General features: G+C 36.2%; 1 protein-coding gene across 4 annotated transcripts in view; it reads right to left on the bottom strand.

Moving 5' to 3' along the window:
- The window catches only part of XRN1 (5'-3' exoribonuclease 1), a 119,324-nt gene that overhangs the window by 52,058 nt on the left and 42,352 nt on the right, over positions 1 to 24,914 (bottom strand). For all 4 annotated transcript variants that reach the window (XM_078432277.2, XM_078432278.2, XM_078432279.2 and 1 more), the window contains 5 exons: positions 23,778 to 23,898; positions 23,583 to 23,681; positions 19,809 to 19,912; positions 16,553 to 16,684; positions 2,451 to 2,613 (listed from right to left, as the gene is read on the bottom strand). In XM_078432277.2, coding sequence (XP_078288403.1) covers positions 2,451 to 2,613; positions 16,553 to 16,684; positions 19,809 to 19,912; positions 23,583 to 23,681; positions 23,778 to 23,898 — 619 coding nt within the window. The remainder of the gene's footprint in view (positions 1 to 2,450; positions 2,614 to 16,552; positions 16,685 to 19,808; positions 19,913 to 23,582; positions 23,682 to 23,777; positions 23,899 to 24,914) is intronic.

Raw genomic sequence — 24,914 nt, 5'->3', positions numbered from 1 at the left:
ATAAGACAAGCTCCTTAATCATACACAGAATGAGTGAGCATAAAATAATCCTATAAAGACTATAGTTTTTGAGGCGGTTCAAGATGGCAGCATAGGAAGATCCTGAACTCATCTCCTCCTATGGACAGAGCAAATCTTCAGCTACATCTAGAACAATTAGTTCCTTCTGAGAAAGACCTGAAAACTAGCCCAGCTCCTCCACAACAAAAGATAAAATGTACACATCAATAAGGATACGAGAGGCAGAGACATACTGTTGCCAAAAACCCCAGCCCTGATGTGGAGACCCACAATCAGGAGTGATCTCACAAATATGGAGCTTCTTCCTGAGGAGGTGCCCTATCTTCCTGAGGAGGTACCCCAACTCTTGGGAACTGCACTAGAGAAATAGGCCCCCAAAATGTCTGGCTTGCAAACCAATGTCGCTTATGTACGGGAGACTCAAAGGGCTATAGGGAAATGAGATTCTGCTTTTAAAAGGCTTGTGTGCAGATCTACTTGCCCTGAGACCCACGGTCAAAATGGCAATTTGAAAGCACCTAGACCATATGGGGAAATGATTCATCTGCTAACCTTAAAGTGTCTGCAAGAGGGGCAGGGGCCTGTTGGGACTTTTTCTGGGAACAGAAGCACTGGCAGGTATGCCTTACAGCCCTGCTAAAGCTGGCAGGCACACCCCACCCCCATGTATATATGTGGTCTTTCTCTACACATACATACACACACACATACAGGAATACTACTCAGCCATAAAAAAGAATGAAAGTCTTGCTATTTGCAACAACATGGATGGACCATGAGGGTATTATGCAAGATGAAAGAAGTCAGAGAAAGACAAGTACAATATGACTTCACTTAATATGGACTCTAAAAAACAAAACAAAAACTGAGAATAAACTGAGGGTTGATGGGGGGTGGGAGGGAGGGGAAAGTGGTTGATGGGCATTGAGGAGGGCACCTGTTGGGATGAGTACTGGGTGTTGTATGGAAACCAATTTGACAATAAATTTCATATTAAAAAAACAAAAAAACAAAAAAAAAAAACCCCAAAGAAGTATTGGCCCAAAAAGTCAAAAGTCATGGCACTGAGGAACCTTAACTTACAGGAGGGGACTAGATACTGTTTATCTTTGTATTTGAAGCAGACAGTATTGTATCTGCCACATAATGGACACTCCAGAAATATCTATTCAACCAATAAACTTGTGCAGATATATGAAACAAAACAAAAAAACAAAAAACAAACAAACAAACAAAAAAAACCAAAATGCAACACAACTAACAGATACAGAGAAACAACTGGTGGCTGCCAGAGGGAAGGGGTTTTAGGGGGATGGGTGAAATGGGTAAAGGGGTTTATAAGTTAAAAACTAAGAGTTATAAAATAAATAAATCATAGTGATGTAAAGTACAGCATAGTGACTATGTCAATAATAATGCACTGCAAAACTTGAAAGTTGCTAAAATAGTACATCTTAAAAGTTCTCATGAGAAAAAAATTTTTGTAACTTTATAACAAAAACTTTATAATGACAGATGGTAACTAGACTTATATTGGTGATCATTTGGCAATGTATACATATATTCAATCCTATAGTACACCTGAAGCCAATATAATGTTACATGTCAATTATACCTAAGTAAAAAAACTATAGTTTTTTTCAAATTATATTAAATAATAATCTCCATACTGTTTTCCAGTATGGAGGTTCCTCAAAAAAATTAAAAACAAAACTACCCTATGACCTAGCAATTGCACTAGGTATTTATACAAAGGATACAAAAATGTTGATTTAAAGTGGCACAGGCACCCCAATGTTTATAGCAGCACTATCAACAATAGCCAAATAATGGAAAGAGCCCAAATGTCCATCAACTGAGGAATGGATAAAGAAGATGTGGTATATATATATACAATGGAATATTACTGAGTGATCACAAAGAATGAAATCTTGCCATTTGCAACAATGTGGATGGAACTAGAGGGTATTATGCTAACAAGTCACAAAGAAGAGAAAGACAAATATATTATTTCACTCATATGTGGAATTTAAGAAACAAAACATATGAACATAGGGGAAGAGAAAGAAAAATAAGATAAAAAGAGAGAGGGAGGCAAACAATAAGAGACTCTTAAATACAGAAAATGAAATGAGAGTTTCTGGAGGGGTTTAGGGTGGGGGAATGGGCATTATGGAGGGCACCTGTTGGGATGAGCACTAGGTATTACATGTAAGTGATGAATCACTAAATTCTACTCCTGAAATCATTATTACACTATATGTTAACTAACTTGGATTAACATAAAATTCAAATATTAAAAAAAAATTTCTACTTTACACTGCTGCATTAATCTCTTTACAAATAAATATTAATATGATACACTCTTTTCTTTATACAGTGTGAAATAATGTACATTAAGATACAGTTGAGAACTGATGGAGACTTACCTTGACAATAGTTTGATAAACAAAAGGAAGAACTTGTTTTGACCACTGTTTCTCAAGACGAACTTCACCATTTTGATTTATTTGGTATTTACGACCTGTGAGTAACTGAACATACACAACTGCAGATGTTTCATTTATTATTACTCCTTTTCTTCTTAGGTAGCTAAAAGAAAGTATGAAAAAGAAATGTAGATATGAATGATTGTGTATGTATTCTAGGATGTTAGTAAAACTACTAACTCATTATCAAGTGCTTAAAAATTTTTTAAATAAATATGCTAGCAGTTCTGAGTACCTAACTTAAGATTTTTTGCATTAGTTTTTTTAGTCTACGGATACCTCTCCCAATAGCTGTCTGATTAAATAAGAACTCAATTAAGATGTGTAAGAAATTCTTGTATTTCATAATCACTAGAAGGGGATAAGAAAAAAAAAGTGAAAACAGCAAGTGTTGGAAAGGATATGGAGAAAGTGGAACACATGCACATTGCTGTGGGAATGTAAAATGGTACAGCCACTGTGAAACAGTTTGACAGTTCTTTAAAAAGTCTAGCAATTCCATTTCTAGGTAAATACACGAAGGACTGGAAAGATACTCAATTAAATATTTATAAATGAATGCATAGCAGCATTACTCACTATAGCAAAAATGTAGCAAGAATCCAAATGTCCTCCAACAGATGACTAGCAAAAGGTGGTATATCCATACAACAAAATATCTGGCCATAAAAAGAAAGAAGTACTGATACATGCTACAAATTTTAAAAATATGCTGAGTGTAAGAAGTTAGACACAAAAGGCCACATGCTATATGTGTTCCATTTACCAGGACAGGTGGATCTAGAAAGAGAGAAGGAGGTTGACAGGGGCATTCAGTGGGCTTTTTCAATCTAAAGTAGAGATTGGCAAACTATAGTCATGAGCCAAATCCAGACTGCCTCCAGTTCTTGTAAGTAAAATTTTACTGAAACATAGTCATCCATTTATTTACTGTCTATGATAGCTTTTGTGTTACAACAGCATAGGTGAGTAGTTGTGACAAACGCTGTAAGGTCTACAAAGCCTAAAATATTTACTCTCTGGCCTTTACAGAAAAAATTTGCTGACCTCTGATCTGATGATACAATCATTCTCCATCCAAGGATATTTTCCTATCTCCTTTCCATTTCCTATTTCTAGAACTCCTATTAGAAAAATATTAAAAAAAAAAAAAGCAATTCTGACTATATATTTTTTCATCTCTTCATGCTTTTGTACTGTATGTTGAAGAAATCCCTCAGCTTTATCTTTTAGCTCACAGATTCAATTTTTAGTATGCCTATATTACTATTCAGGCCATATACTGAGTTCACAGTATCATAATTTAAATTTTTATATTTGTGTTTTTATATAAATATATATATCATATGATATATATTATAAGTATAAATAGTATATAGTTGGATAACATTATTGTATATATGTTTTTTTCATAGCAGCTTACACTTCTCAATGGTGGTAGGGCTGGTCTGAAATAAGCCACGCCATCTTAAAAAAGTTTTCCAACAAATTTTTGAAATGTAGCATTCTACTACCATTTTCTAAAAATTCAGTGGGATTTTTTTTCCTACTACTTCACTTAAAAGTTATTTAGCCAGTAATCTTGCTACCAATAGGACAAGTATATCACAAGAAAGGAAAATTATCTACCTATCTCTCTCATGAAAGTAAATGCAAAAATCCTAAACATAATGTAACAAATCGAATCCAGTTACATATAAAACAGATAATACATCATAGTCTAAGGGGATTTACTCCACGAATTGAGGGGTAGATTTGTATTTTTTTTATTTATTTTTTTAATGTTTATTTTTGAGAGAGAGACAGAGACAGCGTGTGAGTTGGGGAGAAGCAGAGAGAGAGGGAAACACAGAATATGAAACAGGCTCTAGGCTCTGAGCTGTCAGCACAGAGCCTGATGTAGGGCTTGAACTCACGAACTGTGAGATCATGACCTGAGCCGAAATCGGTTGCCCAACCAACTGAGCCATCCCGGCACCCCGTGGGGTCGATTTGTATTTTATATTCAATCAACACTGGGGTGCCTGGGTGGCTCAGTCAGTTAAGAGTCCGACTTCAGCTCAGGTCATGATTTCACAGCCCGTGGGTTCAAGCCCCACTTCGGGCTCTGTGCCAACAGCTCAGAGCCTGGAGCCTGCTTCAGATTCTGTGCCTCCCACTCTCTCTCCGTCCCTCTCCTGGTTCACGTTGTCTCTTTTAAAAAATAAACATTAGGGGCGCCTGGGTGGCGCAGTCGGTTAAGCGTCCGACTTCAGCCAGGTCACGATCTCGCGGTCCGTGAGTTCGAGCCCCGCGTCAGGCTCTGGGCTGATGGCTCGGAGCCTGGAGCCTGTTTCCGATTCTGTGTCTCCCTCTCTCTCTGCCCCTCCCCCGTTCATGCTCTGTCTCTCTCTGTCCCAAAAATAAAATAAAAAACGTTGAAAAAAAAAAAATTAAAAAAAAAAAAAATAAATAAACATTAAAAAAAATTAAAGAAAAATTCAATCAATGTAATTCACCAGATTACAATTTTAAAAATCATATGATCATTCTGATAGATGCAGGAAAAAAAAAACTGACAAAATCACTATCAATTAATGATATAAACTTTCAACTAACTAGTAACAGAAGGAAATTTCCTTAATTGGATAAAGAATATTGATTAAAAAAAGCCTCTACAGCAACCATCATATTTAACAGTGAATCGTTTAAGGCTTTTCCCTGAAATTGAGAATAATACCACAAATTTATAACAAAAATTACAAATATGAGAAAGGTCATCAAATCAGTCACAAAAAAGGGCAAAATATCTGAACAGGGGGCACCTGGGTGGCTCAGTTGGTTAAGCGTCCAACTTTGGGTCAGGTCACGATCCCAAAGTTTGTGAGTTCAAGCCCTGCCATTGGGCTATCTGCTGTCAGCACACAGCCTGCTTCAGATCCTCGGTCCCTCTCTCTCTCTCTATCCCTCCCCCATTTGTGTTCTCTCTCTCTCTCTCTGAAAAATAAAATACATATAAAAAAAAAAAATCTGATCAAGCATTGCCCAAAAGAGCACATTCAAATGGCTGGCAAATATGAAACAGCCATCAAGGAAATGCAAATTAAACCAAAATGAAATATCACTGTATTAGAATGGCTAAAATGGAAGAGACACTAATAAGTATTGGTGATGGCACAGATAAAAGATATTCTTATAAATTGCTGGAAGAATGTAAATTGATACAATCACTTTATTATTTATTTTTTTTAATGTTTATTGTATTTTTGAGAGACAGAGAGACAGAGAGAGAGAGAGAGAGAGAGAGAGAGAGAGAGCGCGCGCATGAGTGGGGAAGGGAAAGAGAGAGAGGGAGACACAGAATCCGAAGCAGGCTCCAGGCTCCAAGCTGTCAGCACAGAGCCTGACACGGGGCTCGATCTCACAAACCGCGAGATCATGACCGGAGCTGAAGTCAGCGTTTAACTGACTGAGCCACCCAGGTGCCCCAATACAATCACTTAAAAAAAAATTATTTTTAAATTTATTTATTTTGATAGTGTGTGCATAGACATGAGCAGGGGAGGGGCAGGGAGAGAGAGAATCCCAAGCAGACTCTGCGCTATCAGCGCTGATAGCACAGAGCCCCGTGTGGGGCTTGATCCTACAAACCATGAGATCATGACTTGAGCTGAAATCAAGTGTTGGACACTTAACTGAATGAGCCACCCAGGCGCCCCAATATAATCACTTTACAAATCTTTTTGGTGTTATCTACTAAAGCTGAGCTTAAGCATTATCCTATGAAGCAATAATTCCACTCTTAGATATGTACCTAACAGTAATGCATATTCACCAAAAACCCCAAACCAGAAAAAACTCAATTGTCTGTCTACAATAGAATGGAGAAATAAATTATCCTATATTCATACAACATAATTTAATCATTAGTGAAAATGAACGAACTAAACGATACATAACAACACAGATGAATATGGGAATCACAGTATTGAGCCAAAGAGGTCAGGTTAAAAAAGAATACATTCTGTGTGATTCATACAAAGTTCAAAAATAGGAAAAACTAATCTCTAGGGTTATATTTGGAAGAGAGAAGTGAATGTTAATGGCTGGAAGAGGGTTTAAAGGACTTTGTGGGATTATGGCAACTTTTCTGTTGGTTCTATTTTGTGACTTGTATTCTGTTCATGCATGTGAAAACTTACCAAGTTTATACACTTATGATTTGCATATATTCTTTTCTATGTATGTATATATACTTCAATAAAAACTTTCTATTAGAAAAAAAACCCAAATAGTAATTCAGAACAGTATCTTTAAATTTTCAAGTGGTAGGGAGATTTTCTTTCTATTTTCCTTTTACTTTACACTTTTATTGCTTTTGGGTCAGTTTTGTAGTCCATATATATTTTTTTAACACCTGAATTTTTTTTTTTAATTTTTATTTTTAAGTAAACTTTATCCCAATGTGGGGCTTGAACTCATAACCCTGAGATCTAAAAGTTGCATGCTCTACTCATTGAACAAGCCAGGCACCCCTAGTCTGTGTTCTTTCTTTTATTATTATTTTTATTTTTTTAAAAATTTTTTTTTAATGTTTATTTATTTCTGAGGCAGAGAGAGACAGAGCATAAGTGGGGGAGGGTCAGAGAGAGAGGGAGACACAGAATCAGAAGCAGGCTCCAGGCTCTGAGCTGGCAGCAGAGAGCCCGACGCGAGGTTCGAACTCACAAACCGTGAGATCATGACCTGAGCCGAAGTCGGTCACTCAATCGACTGAGCCACCCAGGCACCCCTATTTTTTTTATTTTTAAAGAATGTTTTTTAGGTGTTTATTTATTTTAGAGAGAGAGAGAACACAAGCAAGGGAGGGGCACAGAGAGAGAGAGGGAGACACATAATCTGAAGCAGGCTCCAGGCTCTGAGCTGTGAGCGCAGAGTCTGACGTAGGGCTCAAATTCATGAACCGCGAGATCATGACCTGAGCCAAAGTTGGAGGCTTAACCAATTGAGCCACCCAGGCGTGTCCCTTTGTTTTTTAACTGAAGTGTAATTGACATACAACATTGTATTAGTGTTAGTATTACTACACAGGGAGATACAAAAATGGCATCTGCTAGCTTTGGTACTAGTAGGGTAGAGGAAGAATGTAAAAATGGCACCTGTCAATTCAATGCCTCAGTCCCTAGAGAGAATCCCAACAGGCCTCTGTCCCTCCAACAGTTACCTTAAGGTTGTTAGCAAATGAATTTTCTTCCCCTAAGGTCTAGATTTTCAAACTGCTGCTTTTACCCTACCTGGGTCCTGGGATAAGTGAGTCTGTGTATGAGCTCTTTAAGAGGAGAATCTCAGGAGCACCTGGGTGGCTAGGTAGGTTAAGCGTCTGACTTCGACTCAGGTCATGATCTCACAGCTTATGGGTTTGAGCCCCACATTGGCCTCTGTGCTGACAGCTCAGAGCCTGGAGCCTGATTCAGATTCTGTGTCTCCCTCTCTCTCTGTCCCTCCCCACTCATATTCTTTCCTTCCCTCGAAAATAAATAAACATTAAAAAAAAAAAAAAGAGGAGAATCTCCATTTCCTACAGCTCTATGTTTCTCCTGGATACAAGCCCTGTTGTTTTTCAAAGCCAGATGTTTCGGGGCTTGTCTCTCTAGTTCAGGTCCTGAGGGTTAAGGTAAGTGATAGTGGGCCATTAAAATTTTTAAAAATACTTAATATATCTCTTCTAAGTTATAAACAAAACTATCTTTTTTTTTTTTTTTTTTTATTGAGAGAGAGGGCGTGATTGAGCAAGGGGCAGAGAGAGAGGGAGAGAGAGAATCCCACACAGGCTCCACGCTGACTGAAAAGGGGCTTGGACTCACCCGAAGCAGGGCTTGAGTTCGCTTGATGCAGGGCTTAAGCTCACGAACTGTGAGATCATGACCTGAGCAGAAGTCAGATGCTTAACCGACTGAGCCACCCAGGTGCCCCAACAAAACTATCTTTTAACTTTCCCTTATGTAAAATGATAGTACTTAAAAATTAGTTCTATATTTTTAATAACTTATTAATAATTGTTGTTTATCACCAATCCTTTGGTAACACCACTTTTTTTTGGTTGATTCATCTCTTGCCTGTTTGAGGTACAAGGTTTTGGAACTCTTCTGCAAATCTTCCAAGTACATCATCTTCTCCATAGCATTCCATAAAGAATGTCCTTGTTCTTTTCTTCCAGTCTTCTGTCCTTCTCCAATTCCTAATCCTCGCCACTCCATTATATCCTCAATATGTACCTCTTTAACTGAAGGTATCATCAGTTCCCTCTGTTATCTCTCTCCAGTAGTAGTAGCTATTTGTTTTCATACTGTGTATGGACTAGGAGAGAGGGTTGGTGTTCCCACTGTGACATCCTTCATAGTAAACTACCCTACTCTTCCATTCTACCCTTATGTCTACCATTATCCAGAGTGCCTTCAATGTTTACATAATAATCTACCCAATACCACAGACACTGTTTCACAATCTCCCTATCTCCAATAAACTTCTCTTCCATTCTAGTTCAGCCATCTACTCCCACGGCTGTGACTTGGGTCATGACATCATCCATAATGGTTTCACCTCCAAAATCATTAATCCCAATATTTTGTTGTCTAAAAACTTGTCCATCCAACTTGCTTGTTCAACTACTTTTGTTTATGATTATCTTAATTTGGGATCTCCAATCCACCGATCCTTCTACTTTCAAACTATTAATCTTCTACTTTCTTCACTTCTCTTTCTATCCCACTTAGATTCCATTGTCCACTATTTCAGTAATATTCCTACTAACATCCTAAACTTCCTTGCCTCTTTGGCTTTTCATTGTATCCATCTGGCAAAATCCAAGGCTGGTTTTTCTAAGCCGGTTACTGATCAGCTGAGCTCTAATACCAAAAGACAGGGTGGACTGTTATATTACAAATTTATGACATTGAACTTCAAAATGGGCCCTCAATATCGTCTTATAATTCAACCACGTTTTTTTGATCAACTGATACTCTTCCATTTTCCCCAAGGACTATTTTCAAACCTCTTCTACTTTACTCAAATTTAAGACCAACCTCCCTTCCCCTGTCTCTGTCCTCAATAGCTGAATTCAACATTTACTTTACAAAGAAAACAGTAGGCATCCAATGAGAGCTCCTCATCTGCCCCCATGCCAAACACAAACCAACCTATAGTTGTATACTACACTGTTACAATAGAGGAGCTATCTTTTACCCTTTTTAAGAACCTATCTTTTTCCATCATCAAATATATTGTTTTCTTTCTTTTGAATTGCACCTCTCTTCTCATTTATTTTTACACATAATCCTATCTCTCTGAATCAACCAAAAACCAAGTCCACTCAATTCTATATCCTTCTTCAGATATGTCTTAATGGTAGTTTTCATTAGAAAGGACATGTGTTACACAAAAATACAGAAATGTTTCAGTCATGTCATATGTACTTAGAAAGTTTCTAAAAATGAAATCATGTATTTTGGTACTCATGGAAGTATTTCATGTGTTATGTTCACAAAAAAGGGATGTACTGAATTTAGGAGAACATGTCTTGGATATATGGAGCTATAACTGAAATAAATGATAGGTTCTATATTCTTGTTGTATAAGTCTTAGGGATACTCTGTATAAACGTTACTACTAATCGTTAGAGCCATGAGATTTTCATGCTGATATAACGTGCAAACTTACAAGTAAGTGAAGTAAACCCTCAAGAGCAGAGTATGAGTGCCTTATGAATTTCACCTTAGAAGACAGATTATAGAAGGCTTTGGGATGTTTGGGAGGAGGGGACAAAATGTGAGGTGATATGAGGGAGGAATATGGTAGTAAAGAAAAGCAGTCTAAGAAAATGGTGACCAGAATAGATAAACCTAAGGGCCTATGAATCCACATAGCCTTATCTACCCTACTTGGTTAACAAAAGATCCTGAACTGGCAGGGACTAAAAATTATTCTCTTGTGTGAACCAGCATCCAATTGCCGTCAACTTCAGTAGTCTGTTGCCTTGATTGTTCTTTCTGCTCTTTGTTGCCATCACAGAAGATCAAGTCCATCCATATGGGAAAGAACAGGTAGAACAAGGGGTCAAGAGCTTTTGGTTTACTTCACAAATAAAGTTTTTGGAGGTGTTTATTTACTCCTATTATATCTCCATTTCTGTTACTGTCAATCATTCCTCACCCATACTAGTCTGGCTTACAGCCCCACTGCTCAATCAAAATAGCTTTTACTTCATTAAGGGGGCACTTTTCAGGATGAGCAGTGGGTGTCATATGTAAGAGATGAATCAGTGGGTTCTACTCCTGAAGCCAAGACTACCCTATACATTAACTAATTTGAATATAAATTTAAAAAAAAGTTTTATAAAAAGAGTTTTAAAAAGTTTATTTGTTTATTTTTGAGAGAGAGAGAACAAGTGGAGAAGGGGCACAGGGTGAGGGAGACAGAGGATCCGAAGTAGGCTCCATGCTGACAGCAGACAGCCTGATGCAGGGCTCCAACTCAGGAAACGTGAGATCATGGCCTGAGCTGAAGTCGGATGATTAACCAACTGAGCCACCCAGGTTCCCCCACAACCAAAAAAAATAGGTCTTACTCTACCTTCTTTATAACATCTAACATGGCTTACTCGCTTATTCTTGAAACACTCTTTTTTCTTTGATTTTCATGATATAACACTTTCCTGGCTGTTCTCCCACCTCTCAGAATGCCTCGTTCTTTTTTGTTTGTTGCCTCATCTTCCTCATTTAGGGTTCCTTCTTAATTCCAACAATCCAGCCACATTGGCCATTATCATTAATGGTATATATGCTACTTTTTCTCCTGGCACAGGGACTTTGTATGTACCTTTTACGTCATCTTGAAACCTACTCCCTTTTCATTCTTTGCCTAACTCTTACCCTCCTACATTCAGATACTAGTTTAATCAATATTTTCCTTAGGAAAGTTTTCTCTAAGACAAATGTCTCCTTACTAGGTCAAACTCCTCTATTATGTAGTCTCAGAGTACTACTCCTTCAAAGCAAGTATCATAATTGCAGTTTGATCAAAAATTTACACAAGACATTAATGTCTATCTTTCATCTGCGAGCCGTAAGTTTCATGAGTATAGGGACTGTGATTTTATTCCCTATGGTATCTGCAGTTCCTAACTTCTATACCTAGTAGGTATCAGTAAATAATTGTTGAGTACATAAACAAATATCTAAACTCTTACAGTATTTTGAATGACTTTCTTTTCAAACAAAGGAGTTGAATAAAGCAATCTCTATTCATTCAAACTAACATTTATTGACTGCCTAGTGCATTAGTCAAGGAATGAGAATAGTAATGAAAAAATAGATATGTTCCCTACCCTTAGCATAATATCTCGGGAAAAAGTCCTTAAAGTAATCACACAAATAAGTTTATTATTGTGATTTATGCACTGTAAAACAAAACTCAGTATATTATCAACCAAGACAGGAGTATCTAATTACTGTGAGAAGGCAAAAATACACTCTACCTCCTGAGAGCTATCTCCTTCTTTGACACTGGGATGTTTTTGTTTTGTTTTGTTTGTAATTTAGCTTTATTTTTTATTTTTTAAATTTACATCCACATTAGTATATAGTGAAGCAATAATTTCAGGAGTAGATTCCTTAATGCCCTTTACCCATTTAGCCCATCCCCCCTCCCACAACCCCTCCAGCAACCCTCAGTTTGTTCTCCATATTTATGAGTCTCTTGTTTTGTCCCCCTCCCTGTTTTTATATTATTTTTGTTTCCCTTCCCTTATGTTCATCTGTTTTGTCTCTTAAAGTCCTCATATGAGTGAAGTCCTATGATTTTTGTCTTTCTCTGACTAATTTCACTTAGCATAATACCCTCCAGTTCCATCCACGTAGTTGCAAATGGCAAGATTTCATTCTTTTTGATTGCCGAGTAACACTCCACTGTATATATATACCACATGTTCTTTCTCCATTCATCCATCGATGGACATTTGGGCTCTTTCCATACTTTGGCTATTGTTGATAGTGCTGCTATAAACATGGGGGTGCATGTGTCCCTTTGAAACAGCACACCTGTATCCCTTGGATAAATGCCTAATAGTGCAATTGCTGGGTCGTAGGGTAGTTCTGGTTTTAGTTTTTTGAGGAACGTCCATACTGTTTTCCAGAGTGGCCTGTACCAGCTTGCATTCCCACCAACAATGCAAAAGAGATCCTCTTTCTCTGCATCCTCACCAACATCTTTAATTGCCTGAGTTGTTAATGTTAGCCATTCTGACAGGTGTGAGGTGGTATCTCATTGTGGTTTTGATTTGTATTTCCCTGATGATGAGTGATGTTGAGCATTTTCTCATGTGTCACTTGGCCATCTGGATGTCTTCTTTGGAGAAGTGTTTATTCATGTCTTTTGCCCATTTCCTCACTGGATTCTTTGTGTTTTGGGTGTTGAGTTTGATAAGTTCTTTGTAGATTTTGGATACTAACCCTTTATCTGATATGTCATTTGCAAATATCTTTTCCCATTCTGTCAGTTGCCTTTTAGTTTTGCTGATTGTTTCCTTCGCTGTGCAGAAGCTTTTTATTTTGATGAGGTCCCAGTAGTTCATTTTTGCTTTTGTTTCCTTTGCCTCCGCAGATGTGTTGAGTAAGAACTTGCTGCAGCCAAGATCAAAGAGGTTTTTGCCTGCTTTCTCCTCAAGGATTTTGATGGCTTCCTGTCTTACATTGAGGTCTTTCATCCACTTTGAGTTTATTTTTGTGTATGGTGTAAGATAGTGGTCCATGTTCATTCTTCTGCATGTCGCTGTCCAGTTTTCCCAGCATCACTTGCTGAAGAGACTGTCTTTATTCCATTGGATATTCTTTCCTGCTTTGTCAAAGATTAGTTGGCCATACGTTTGTAGGCCCATTTCTGGGTTCTCTATTCTATTCCATTGATCTGAGTGTCTGTTCTTGTGCCAGTACCATACTGTCTTGATGATTACAGCTTTGTAGTATAGCTTGAAGTCTGGGATTGTGATGCCTCCTGCTTTGGTTTTCTTTTTCAAGACTGCTTTGGCTATTCGGGGTCTTTTCTGGTTCCATACAAATTTTAGGATTATTCTAGCTCTGTGAAGAATGCTGGTGTTACTTTGATAGGGATTGCGTTGAATATGTAGATTGCTTTGGGTAGTATCGACATTTTAACAATACTTGTTCTTCCTATCCAGGAGCATGGAATCTTTTTCCATTTCTTTGTGTCTTCTTCAATTTCTTTCACAAGCTTTCTATAGTTTTCAATGTATAGATTTTTCACCTCTCTGGTTAGATTTATTCCTAGGTATCTTATGGTTTTTTGTGCAACTATATATGGGATCGATTCCTTGATTTCTCTTTGTGTTGCTTCAGTGTTGGTGTATAGGAATGCAACCAATTTCTGTGCATTGATTTTATATCCTGCAACTTTGCTGAATTCATGAATCAGTTCTAGCAGTTTTTTGGTGGAATCTTGTGGGTATTCCGTATAGAGTATCATGTCATCTGTGAAGAGTGAAAGTTTGACCTCCTCCTGGCCGATGTGGATGGCTTTTATTTCTTTGTGTTGTCAGATTGCAGAGGCTAAGACTTCCCATACTATGTTGAGTAACAGTGGCGAGAGTGGACATCCCTGTCTTGTTCCTGACCTTAGGGGGAAAGCTCTCAGTTTTTCCCCAATGAGGATGATACTAGCATTGGGTCACTCATATATGGCTTTTTGTCATCTTGAGGTATGATCCTTCTATCCCTACTTTCTTGATGGTTTTTATCAAGAAAGGCTGCTCTATTTTGTCAAATGCTTTCTCTGCATCTATTGAGAGGATCATATGGTTCTTGTCCTTTCTTTTATTGGTGTGATGAACCACACTGATTGTTTTGTGGATATTGAGCCAGCCCTGCATCACAGGTATAAATCCCACTTGGTCATGGTGAATAATTTTTTTAATGTATTGTTGGATCCGGTTGGCTAATATCTTGTTGAGGATTTTTGCATCCATGTTCATCAGGGAAATTGGTCTATAGTTCTCCTTTTTAGTGGGGTCTTTGTCTGGTTTTGGAATCAAGGTAATGCTGGCCTCATAGAAAGAGTTTAGAAGTTTTCCTTCCATTTCTATTTTTTGGAACAGCTTCAAGAGAATAGGTGTTAACTCTTCCTTAAATGTTTGGTAGAATTCCCCTGGAAAGCCATCTGGCCCTGGACTCTCGTTTTTTTGGCAGATTTTTTATTACTAATTCAGTTTCCTTACTGGTTATCAGTCTTTTCAAATTTTCTATTTCTTTCTCTTTCAGTTTTGGTAGTGTATATATTTCTAGAAATTTGTCCATTTTTCCAGACTGCCCATTTTATTGGCATATAATTGCTCATAATATTCTCTTATTATTGTTTTTATTTCTGTTGCGTTGGTTGTGATTTCTCCTCTTTCATTCTTGATTTTACTTATTTGGGTCCTTTCCTTTTTCTTTTTGATCAAACTGGCTAGTGGTTTATCGATTTTGTTAATTCTTTCAAAGAACCAGCTTCTGGTTTCATTGATCTGTTCTACTGTTTTTTTTGGTTTCGACAGCATTAATTTCTGCTCTAATCTTTATTTTTTTCCTGTCTTCTGCTAGTTTTGGGTTTTATTTGCTGTTCTTTTTCCAGCTCCTTAAGGTGTAAGTTGTGTATCTGAGATCTTTCTTCCTTCTTTACGAAGGCCTGGATTGCTATATACTTTCCTTTTATGACCGCCTTTGCTGTGTCCCAGAGGTTTTGGGTTGTGGTGCTATCATTTTCATTGACTTCTATACACTTTTTAATTTCTTCTTTAACTGCTTGGTTAGCCCATACATTCTTTAATAGGATGTTCTTCAGTCTCCAAGTATTTGCTACCTTTACAAATTTTTTCTTGTGGTTGATTTTGAGTTTCATAGCATTGTGGTCTGAAAATATGCATGGTATGATCTCAATCTTTTTGAACTTGCTTAGGGCTGATTTGTGTCCCAGTACATGGTCTATTCTGGAGAATGTTCCATGTGCACTGGAGAAGAATGTATACTCTGCTGCTTTAGGATGAAATGTTCTGAATATATCTGTTAAGTCCATCTGGTCCATCCAATGTGTCATTCAAAGTCATTGTTTCCTTGTTGATTTTTTGATTAGATGATCTGTCTATTGCTGTGGGTGGGATGTTGAAGTCTCCTACTATTATGGTATTACTATTGATGAGTTTCTTTATGTTTGTGATTAATTGATTTATATATTTGGGTGCTTCCACATTTGGCACATAGACACTGGGATGGTTTTTTATAATCTTTTTACATTTTCCCTGTTTATGCATCTTTGAATAAGCATATTATGGCCTATTAGCTCCAAAACTGTGTAAGAGGCGTCTCCTCAAATTCCCCATTGATCAGTGAATGCTATTATAGTTTTAATAGGAAGGGTGATGGATATACATTTATAACACCATTCCATGTGCCACTGCCAGCCTCTATTATTCTGTTTTGGTTTAGAGGATTCTAGTATTTGGATGAAGAATGGGAAGTACTGTTATGGTAGGATCATGGAGGAGGGCCAGCTTCTTAGTTATTTGGTTGGTATAGACCTTGCATTTCTAAATTCAGGGCATATGGGACTTAGATGTAGGAAAGGTAGGAGAGTGAGCAGGGAGTAAGGGTGACGAAAAAAGGACAATTTTCCTTCCTATTTTCATTACTACATATGGCCAAAAAATTCAATGGCCTTATGATTAGTAAAAATAACTCTCAAATTCAGGCAACCTTAACTATTATTCCCAGTATTATGTGATTCTGTCTTTTTTTCTTTTGTATATCATCAAGTATTTTAGTGACAAACTGGGCAAGGCTGTAACTGCTGCTAACCAGGTATTATTTTAAACTAGAACTCATTATTTTCTTTAGAACATAAAATGAAGATGTAGTCAGTATTCAGAGTGATTACTATGTTAAGCAGAAAATAAGTCAGAGGACAAGTGCATTAAATCACATTCTACTTTTACAACATTAAATATATTTTATGACACTCACTATTCTGAAATTCCTTGTACTTCTTTTGTCCAGTTAGATTGTTCTTTGTCTCCAAGATGGACCACTTTAGATGGTGGGGCAGTTCTTCCTAAATAAAGCTTCTGTGTTCCTGGAGGTTCTTCCAAGTAAAATCTTAAAAGATTAAAATAAAATTAAAATGTATTACCCCCAAATTTGTGGTTTAATATAGTGTTCTAGTAGTATGAGTCTTCAAAGTGAAAAGGTTTCTACATGGTTATAATAGCAAAAAACCAAGCCTCCTTTTCTTTAAACTGTAATATAAATTTCAGGACATGGACTTGTAAAAATTTTCAATCAAAATATAAGAATTATTACTCTTTCTCTTAAAAAAAAGACTAAACACAGAGGCACTTGGGTGGCTCAGTCAGTTGAGTCTCTGATTTCGGCTTAGGTCATGATCTCACAGTTCGTGAGTTTGAGCTGTGTCAGGCTCTGTGTGGATAGCTCAGAGCCTAGAACCTGCTTTGGATTCTGTGTCTCCCTCTCTCTACCCCTCCCCAACTCATGATCTCTCTCAAAAATAAACATGAAAAAACATAAAAATAAAAATACTTTATAAAATATAAATTTTTATAGAATTAAAAAATACTCTCAAATGCAATAAAGTATTTTTACTAAAAAGCTTAACTTGATTCTGATCAAACCACTATACTTAACTATCAGTTAACAGGAAATATATGGGATGGAGGACCAACTTAAATGACACTATGAAGAGACAATCAAGTACATTCAGAATTCTACAAAATAACTGACCTGGACTCTTCAAGTAAAGAGGCAAGGAAGTTAGTTTAGCCAGGTCCCAGGATATAAAATCAACATACAGAAATCAGTCGTATTTCTAGATATTACCTTGGGAAAGTGACATTTAAAACATAGTATCATTTACAGCTGCTCCAAAATAATTTAAGCAGAGTGATTCCTTCTGCTTTATTTTTTAAAATGTTTATTTATTTATTTTGATAGAGAGAGGGAGAGAGAATCCCAAGGAGGCTCTGAGCTGTCAGCACAGAGCCCAACATGGGGCTCAAACCCATGAACTGTGAGATCATGGTTTGAGCTAAAATCAAGAGTCAGACACTTAAGCGACTGAGCCACCCAGGCATCCCCCTTCTGTATTATTTTTATTTTTCTCAGTTATTTTAGATATTTTTGTTCTTTGCCTTTCCATAAAAATTTTAGAATATACTGTTCTGTATCTATCAAAATCTGGGAGAGATTTTGATAGGAATTGCTCTAAACCTATAAATTAATTTGGGGAGATTTGTTATCTTTACTATGTTCTGTTTTCTGATCCAAATGGATCTCCATTTATTTCAATCTTTGATTTCTTTCATCACCATACTTTTGCTTTCTTCAGCATACAGATCCTATATATAATTTGTGAGATTTTTACCCAACGTCAGACTTACTACAGAGCTACAGAAATAAGACAGTGTGGTACTGGGATAAAAACTGACATACAGATAAATGGAACAAAATGGAAAACTGAGAAGTAGACCCACACAAATGTACTCAACTGATTTTTGACAAAGGTGGAAAGGCAATGTAATGAAGGAAGGCCATCTTTTCAACAAATGGTGCTGGAGCAACTGACTCTTCATTCCTATTTCTGTGGAGACGTCTGCTGCTAACCTTATGTATCTACACTTGTAGGTTAAGGACCTTTTGTCCTAGCTGCTTTCAGAATTCTCTCTTTATCTTTGTATTTTCCAAGTTTCACTACTGATATGACCTGTTTTTGTTGATTTTGAAAAGGGGAGTTCTCTGTGCTTCTTGGACCTGAATGCCTGTTTCCTTCCCCAGATTAGGGAAGTTCTCAGCTATAATTTGTTCAAATAAACCTTTTGTAGGGGAAGAGAAGGAGTAAAAAAATAAGATGAAAAAACAGAGGGAGGCAAACCATAAGAGACTGTTAACTAAAAAGAACTGAGGACTGCTGGAGGGGAGGTGGGTAGGAGGGGGAATGGGCTAAATGGGTGATGAGCATTAAGGAGGGCACTTGTTGGGATGAGCACTGGGTGTTACATGTAAGTGCTGAATCATTAAATTCTACTCCTGAAACCAATACTACACTGTATGTTAACTAACTTGAAATAAAATCTGGGAAGCAAAATAAAAAGTATATGGCACTTTCCATATGCTTCCATATAAATGGAACACTTCTATCTTCATGAAAGAAGAAGAAGAAAAAAGAACATTCATTCATAGACAAATATATGAACTTTGACCTAAACCTCATACCAAATATAAAACTTAATTCACAGTGGATCATATATTTAAACATAAAAGGATGAGGTAAAATTATCGAGTAAGCAAAACTTTTTGAAGAAAATATAGGAGAAAATCTCTCGGACCTAGAGCTAGGTAAGGAGTTCTGACTAAAAGCATGATAGGTAAAAGAAAAAAGTGATAAACTGGACTATATCAGAAAGGTAGGGGAACTGAATTCTGAGGATTAAAAGAATACTCAAGATTTCTTATATCCTCAATAAAAGCAGATACCTACAGAGGAAAAAAATTCACACTGGCATTGACCTCTCATCAACAACATTATATGACAGAACACAACTGAAGTAGGTTTGCAGAAAACTAAGGGAAAAAGGACTGGGCCTCCACAATTCTAAACCTAAGTATGAGGAAAACAAAAACGATCTTTTGGATATGTTTTAACTCAGAAAATGTAAAATTTTCTCTGAAAAAAAGTTACTTTTGAAAGTTCTAGATGCATGAAAACTAACATCAATCAGATCAAATTTATGTGAAATAAAGATAAACAATGATAAAAGAATAACTAAATAATCACTGACACAATGATTGAGAACTCGAGTAAAATAAGAAATTACTCCTTAAATAGATGACCTGTATTTTTAAAAATTAATGTATTATTTAAATAAAACCTGGGAGAGGCATGGTAAAAGTAAGGTTATATACGCTATTGATTCTTGTCAGAGAAATACATTTACTAAATAATATAATAACTGCTAGCAAAAATTAGGATATAGAACTTTTAAGTTATTAAAAGGAAAAGAAAGTGAAAGAGAACAAATAATAAATGCATCTAAAATATCTCAGGGATGTATTGTGGTTAAACATCGAGTGATGTGATTAGAAGACTAATTTCATAGAGTGTAAATATTTTTATAATAATTATATCAGTTTTAAAAAGGATCAATAAAAGCCATCAAGTAAGCAAAACAAATATAAATCTACAATGTATACGTAAAATCTTACTTACTTAGTTTCTCCGTCTGATACACCAACAACTCTAGCTTCTTCAAGATGAGGCCAATTAACAAAGACAGATTTTCCAAGCACTGAAGAAGCTATATTTTCTATACTCTTAAAGTAAAAGCAGAAAAGTTCACTCATGTTTCAGGTCCAGGAGAAAATTTTACAAAGGCAAAATTAAATAATTAAAAACTAGCTTGCATTTATAACTATCTTTAAAATCAATAAAGACTCACCTTAATAATTAAAACAGGTATCAAATACCATTTACTCACTTGTGTCATTTATTCCCTATGCTCTTTTCAACCTTTCCTGCTCTTTTCAACTTTTCCATCTACTTGAATTCAGTTAGTTCTCTTTTTAAAAAAAATTTTTTTTAAATGTTTATTTATTATTGGGAGACAGAGAGGAGCGTGAGTGGGGGAGGGGCAGACAGAGAGGGAGACACAGAACCTGAAACAGGCTCCAGGCTCTGAGCTGTCAGCACAGAGCCCGACGCAGGGCTCGAACTCACAAACTGCGAGATCATGACCTGAGCCAAAGTTGGACACTTAGCCGACTGAGCCACCCAGGCGGCTCCCATTAGTTCTCTTAATTTGTCTTCTCTAAGTTGTACCTTTATTGCTAACTACTTTTTTTCTTTCTAGTACATTTCTATGATTTCTGTTTTTTTTCCTTTTATTTTAAAATATATTTTTAAGTTGTTTTTAACCATGTGCCTTTCTTTACCCTTTATTTTAGTATGAATCTGTTAAAGGTGACCAAGTTTATCTTCCCCTCTACCAATCTCTTCTTGTTAGAGAGGCACTATGACCAACTTAAAGTACTTTTCTGCAGTATAAACATTATGACACCAGGAAGCTCGTCTCCTCCTCATTTTCTCAACAGCAATAGTAGTTACTAGTAAATTTTAATTTTAATCCTGAATGAAATTACTTGGTGAGAAAATAGGTTTCAGTGAAATTAAACAGAAGAGCACTGACATATAATGTATTACTGCCCATAATAATGGCCAACATTACTAGAAATAATGTTTAGCAAGAAACCTAGGTTCTTAGGTCTGCTAATGGTCCCTTTTCTAATCTCCATTTAAGTTTCTTAATTTGTAAAAGTAATGAGTTGGAACAGATGCTTTACAAAATTCTATATAGTTGTAAAATTCTATGATTCTATTATTCTCATGATAATAATATCATGTATAATTCCATGATTTTCTCATGGAAACAGAAAAGTGAAAAGGCAGCAGAAATGAGAAAAGGGCTATTATTCATTGTTTCATACCATATAATCAGATAATAGAATCTAAGAAATCTGATTTCATTTCAGTCTGTAGTTGGTATAATGAAATAAGAACCCTAGACTTAAAATTAGGAATCATTGGTCCAAATTTGCGTTCCACCTCTTTCCAGCTATAGAATCTTAGGCAAATCATTTAAACCCCACTGAGACAGTTTTCTTCTATGAGAATAAGAAATAATATCTACCTCACAATGCTTATTTGGTGATAAAATAACATACACAAAAGCCTTTATAAACTATAAAATGCTATGTAAATACTCTGTATGAAAAAATATGCTAGGTAAAATTCTAGTTTTAAAAGGAAATATTATTATTATTATTATTATGATTATTAAACAACTTTTTGGTAGAAAATGAAGTTTAACTACAAATTTTCATTCAGTTCTTTTCTGTTTATTATGCTTAATTATTATTAGCAAATGTTTAACAATTAGAGATGACCAGTTTTAGACTTCTGCATTAACTTTTAATTATATTCAGACATTTCTTAATGTCAACATATAAAACAAAACAATGGTTTCTGATAAATAAAACAAGTTTCAACATTAAAATTAGGATCCCATAATTATCCTTTTCTCCTCTATACATCTATTTCTATTTTCATTCTCCCACTTCTCCCCTTTAGTTTTCAAGGGAAAAGTTGTCAGTTTCTCAGGTTAATCCTTTCACTTAAGGCCAAGATGAGACTCCTTAATACCTCACATGGGGTCTTCTTATCATAAACATCCCTTCCCTCTACACTATCTTTAAGACCTCCTTTCTCCATTAGCTCTACCTCTCTTCTTTTTACATGGATTTAGCTTGTTAAACTGTCTGTTCTCTACCTACAGTTATGTTTCTAGACCTCTTTCAATGATAATCTTAACTGAGGGCCTAATACCTGCTATGTCTAATTTCCACCTACCTAGTCCCCGGATTAGAAGTTAGGAATGAAATCTACTGGAATGAAATCCTCAAAGGCCAATAATGGTGCCTGAAGGACAAATTCACAGACTTTGTTTTATTCTTCTTGCACTGTATGTAGTATCTACTCCATATTTCTGTGATATTACTTAACTTGGAAGTCATTCTCTCTCAACTCTCTGTATGTTATTATCGTTTTCACTGGTCCCTTTTCCACCCTTTATAACTATGGGTATTTCTTAAAGCTCACATCTTAAACCCTCAGAGTCTATTTTCTTCAGGAAAATGAGCTCCAAGGCCCGAGCCATCATCTCCTTGCTGATGACCTTATATCCTTATCTCCCTCCAAGCTCCAGCTCCAGGTATTAAATTGCAGCCTTTCTGGGCTGAGGTTTTTTTCACCTGAACCACAGAACACAAAACATAATTTGACTATTTTCTCAATTCTCCCAAGAACGGTACACAGCTAATCCCACTCTAAATGTACAGAAGATAAATTAATCTACCACATTCAAATGGATGACTTAGGGCATCCGGTCTTAGATCTCCTAATAGAACTCTTACTGAGAAAGACTGGCAGGGCAGCTCCAGTTAAATGTCCTAGCATTGCCTTAAAATTTCATCATTATTTATCATTAATCCCCTCAAACCAGAGACTTCCCACTTTAACTTCTTTATTTGGAAAACAACAATTATTTTCTAGTTAATTAGGCTGGATATCTGAGAGTCGTATTTAGTATTTTCTTCCTCTTTTCATCCCCTATGTTATATGAACAAATGATGAAACTTGTCAATTTTATTAGTCTTGTTCATCCAGATCTATTACTGTTTCCACAGTTTTTGTCCTTAACACCTAACGCTTCTGTAACCACAACCTCTGAACTTTCCGGCTTTTTTGTTTCTTCCATTTCTCTTTTGTGCAGTTTAGTCTATTATATTGTCACCAAATTAATCCTTATGAGAATATGATTTCAAGATAACAGTTATGGGGGGGGAAAAAGTCCAAACTCCTTTTAGCCTAGTATTGAAGGTCCTCCATAATCTGGCTTCAATCTGTTTTTTTCAACCTTATATTCTATTATTTCCCAACACAAGTCCTCTGTTTCAGTCAGGTTTACCTAGTTCTTCTCCTCAAATATATCACATTTATTCTAAAAAAGGAAAAAGTATTAAGAAAAATTTCAGACATACAAAAAGGTAAAAAAAAATATGATAATGTATCACATATTTATTTTTGACCACAATTTCCAGCTTAAGTTATTCCTTTCAACTGGAATACCCTTTCCCTCCTTTTCTTCGCTCTGTGGCAATCTTTCTCTTAGCACTCAGCTCAAGCCTAGTCTCATCTACAAGCCTGTACTTAACTCACACAGCTTATCTCCTTTTCAAAATTTGTAGAGCATTCTTTGCTCATTAGATCACAATTACATGTGTTCTTTAAAATCTGGGTAAAGGTTTCTTTATTTACTATGAACTTTTGGAGTTACTACATGTTATACCTCTTTGATAAACACTCTGAAGCTAGAACAGTTTTATGCATAATAAGCACCTAATAATATACAATAAAGAAAATACTTACAAGTTCATCTGATTCTGCACTCAGTAAGATTTCTAACATCATGTTTTCTCCACGACTACTTTGTTGGAATACTTGAACCCCATTTTTCTTCAAAAAAAACTTTAAAAGAATTCAGAGAATTTAATTTTAATTCTTTCTCCATAATCACTTTACATTCAATAAGGTGAAAAAATTCTGAACTAAACAGCCACTGACTTTGTGTTTGATGTGTTTCAGAGTAGGAAATCCACAGAAATATAATGCCTTCTGGTCAACCCTGGTTATTTTGTTCTTGCTTATGTCTACACGCCAAGCATCTAATGATATTATTTTATACCTAGAAAATAAATCAAGGCATTTAACATTCATACAAATTACAAGCAATCACAGTTTTTCAGTATTCCCTAGAATTTTTTGCAAGAGTCATCCTTGCTTTTAAGCAAGGGAATGACAATTTGTCTTTTAAGACAAAGAAAATATACAGCAGAACAACCCAGATTCTTTGTTGTTATTGATCTAGACCTAAATATGCCTATAGATTACTGAATGGAAGTTTTCCCCATTAAAACATGTATATATTTATGTATATATTTTTATATATTTAATTTAGAAGCAAAGGGACATATTAAGCACATTACAAATCTCCGTATCTTCCATGTTCTAAAACCCAGATGGAAAATAAACATTTCATAATATCTATTTCATCTTTCTCTTTGCTTTAACAAAAGGGAAAAATGCTTTCCATGCCAATAGCACTCTTGCAACGATGGTGAACGTTCCTAAAACCTGCTGGACTTGCTGCAAGAAATGTGGCAAGCCCCAACCCCACAAAATGACACAGCATAAGAAAGGCAAAGATTCTCTTTATGCCCATGGAGAGTGGTGTTATGACAGGAAGTAGAGTGGCTATAGTGGGCAAACTAAGCCAATTTTCCAGGAAAAGGTTAAAACTACAAAGATTGTGCTGAGGCCTGAATGTGTTGAGCCCAACTGCAGATCTAAGAGAATGCTGAATATTAAGAGATGTGAGCATTTTTTTAAAAGTTTATTTACTTATTTTAAGTGAGGGGGGCACGGGCGGGGGTGGAGGGCGGAGAGAACACATGTGTGGCACTAGGGGAGGGTAAGAGAAAAACTGAGAGAGAATCTTAAGCAGGTTCCATGCTGTCAGTGAAGAGCCTGACATGGGGCTCAAAACCACGAACCTTGAGATAATGACCTGGGCTGAAGTCAAGAGTCAGACGCTTAACTGACTAAGCCACCCAGGCGCCCCTAAGAGATGCAAGCATTTTGAACTGGGAGGAGATAAGAAGAGAAAGGGCCAAAATGATCCAGTTCTAAGCTTCATATTAT

Source organism: Panthera onca, chromosome C2 (assembly GCF_046562875.1).
Source record: "Panthera onca isolate mPanOnc1 chromosome C2, mPanOnc1 haplotype 2, whole genome shotgun sequence".
Taxonomy (NCBI): Eukaryota; Metazoa; Chordata; class Mammalia; order Carnivora; family Felidae; genus Panthera; species Panthera onca.
This window is presented reverse-complemented; position numbering and strand designations above follow the sequence as displayed.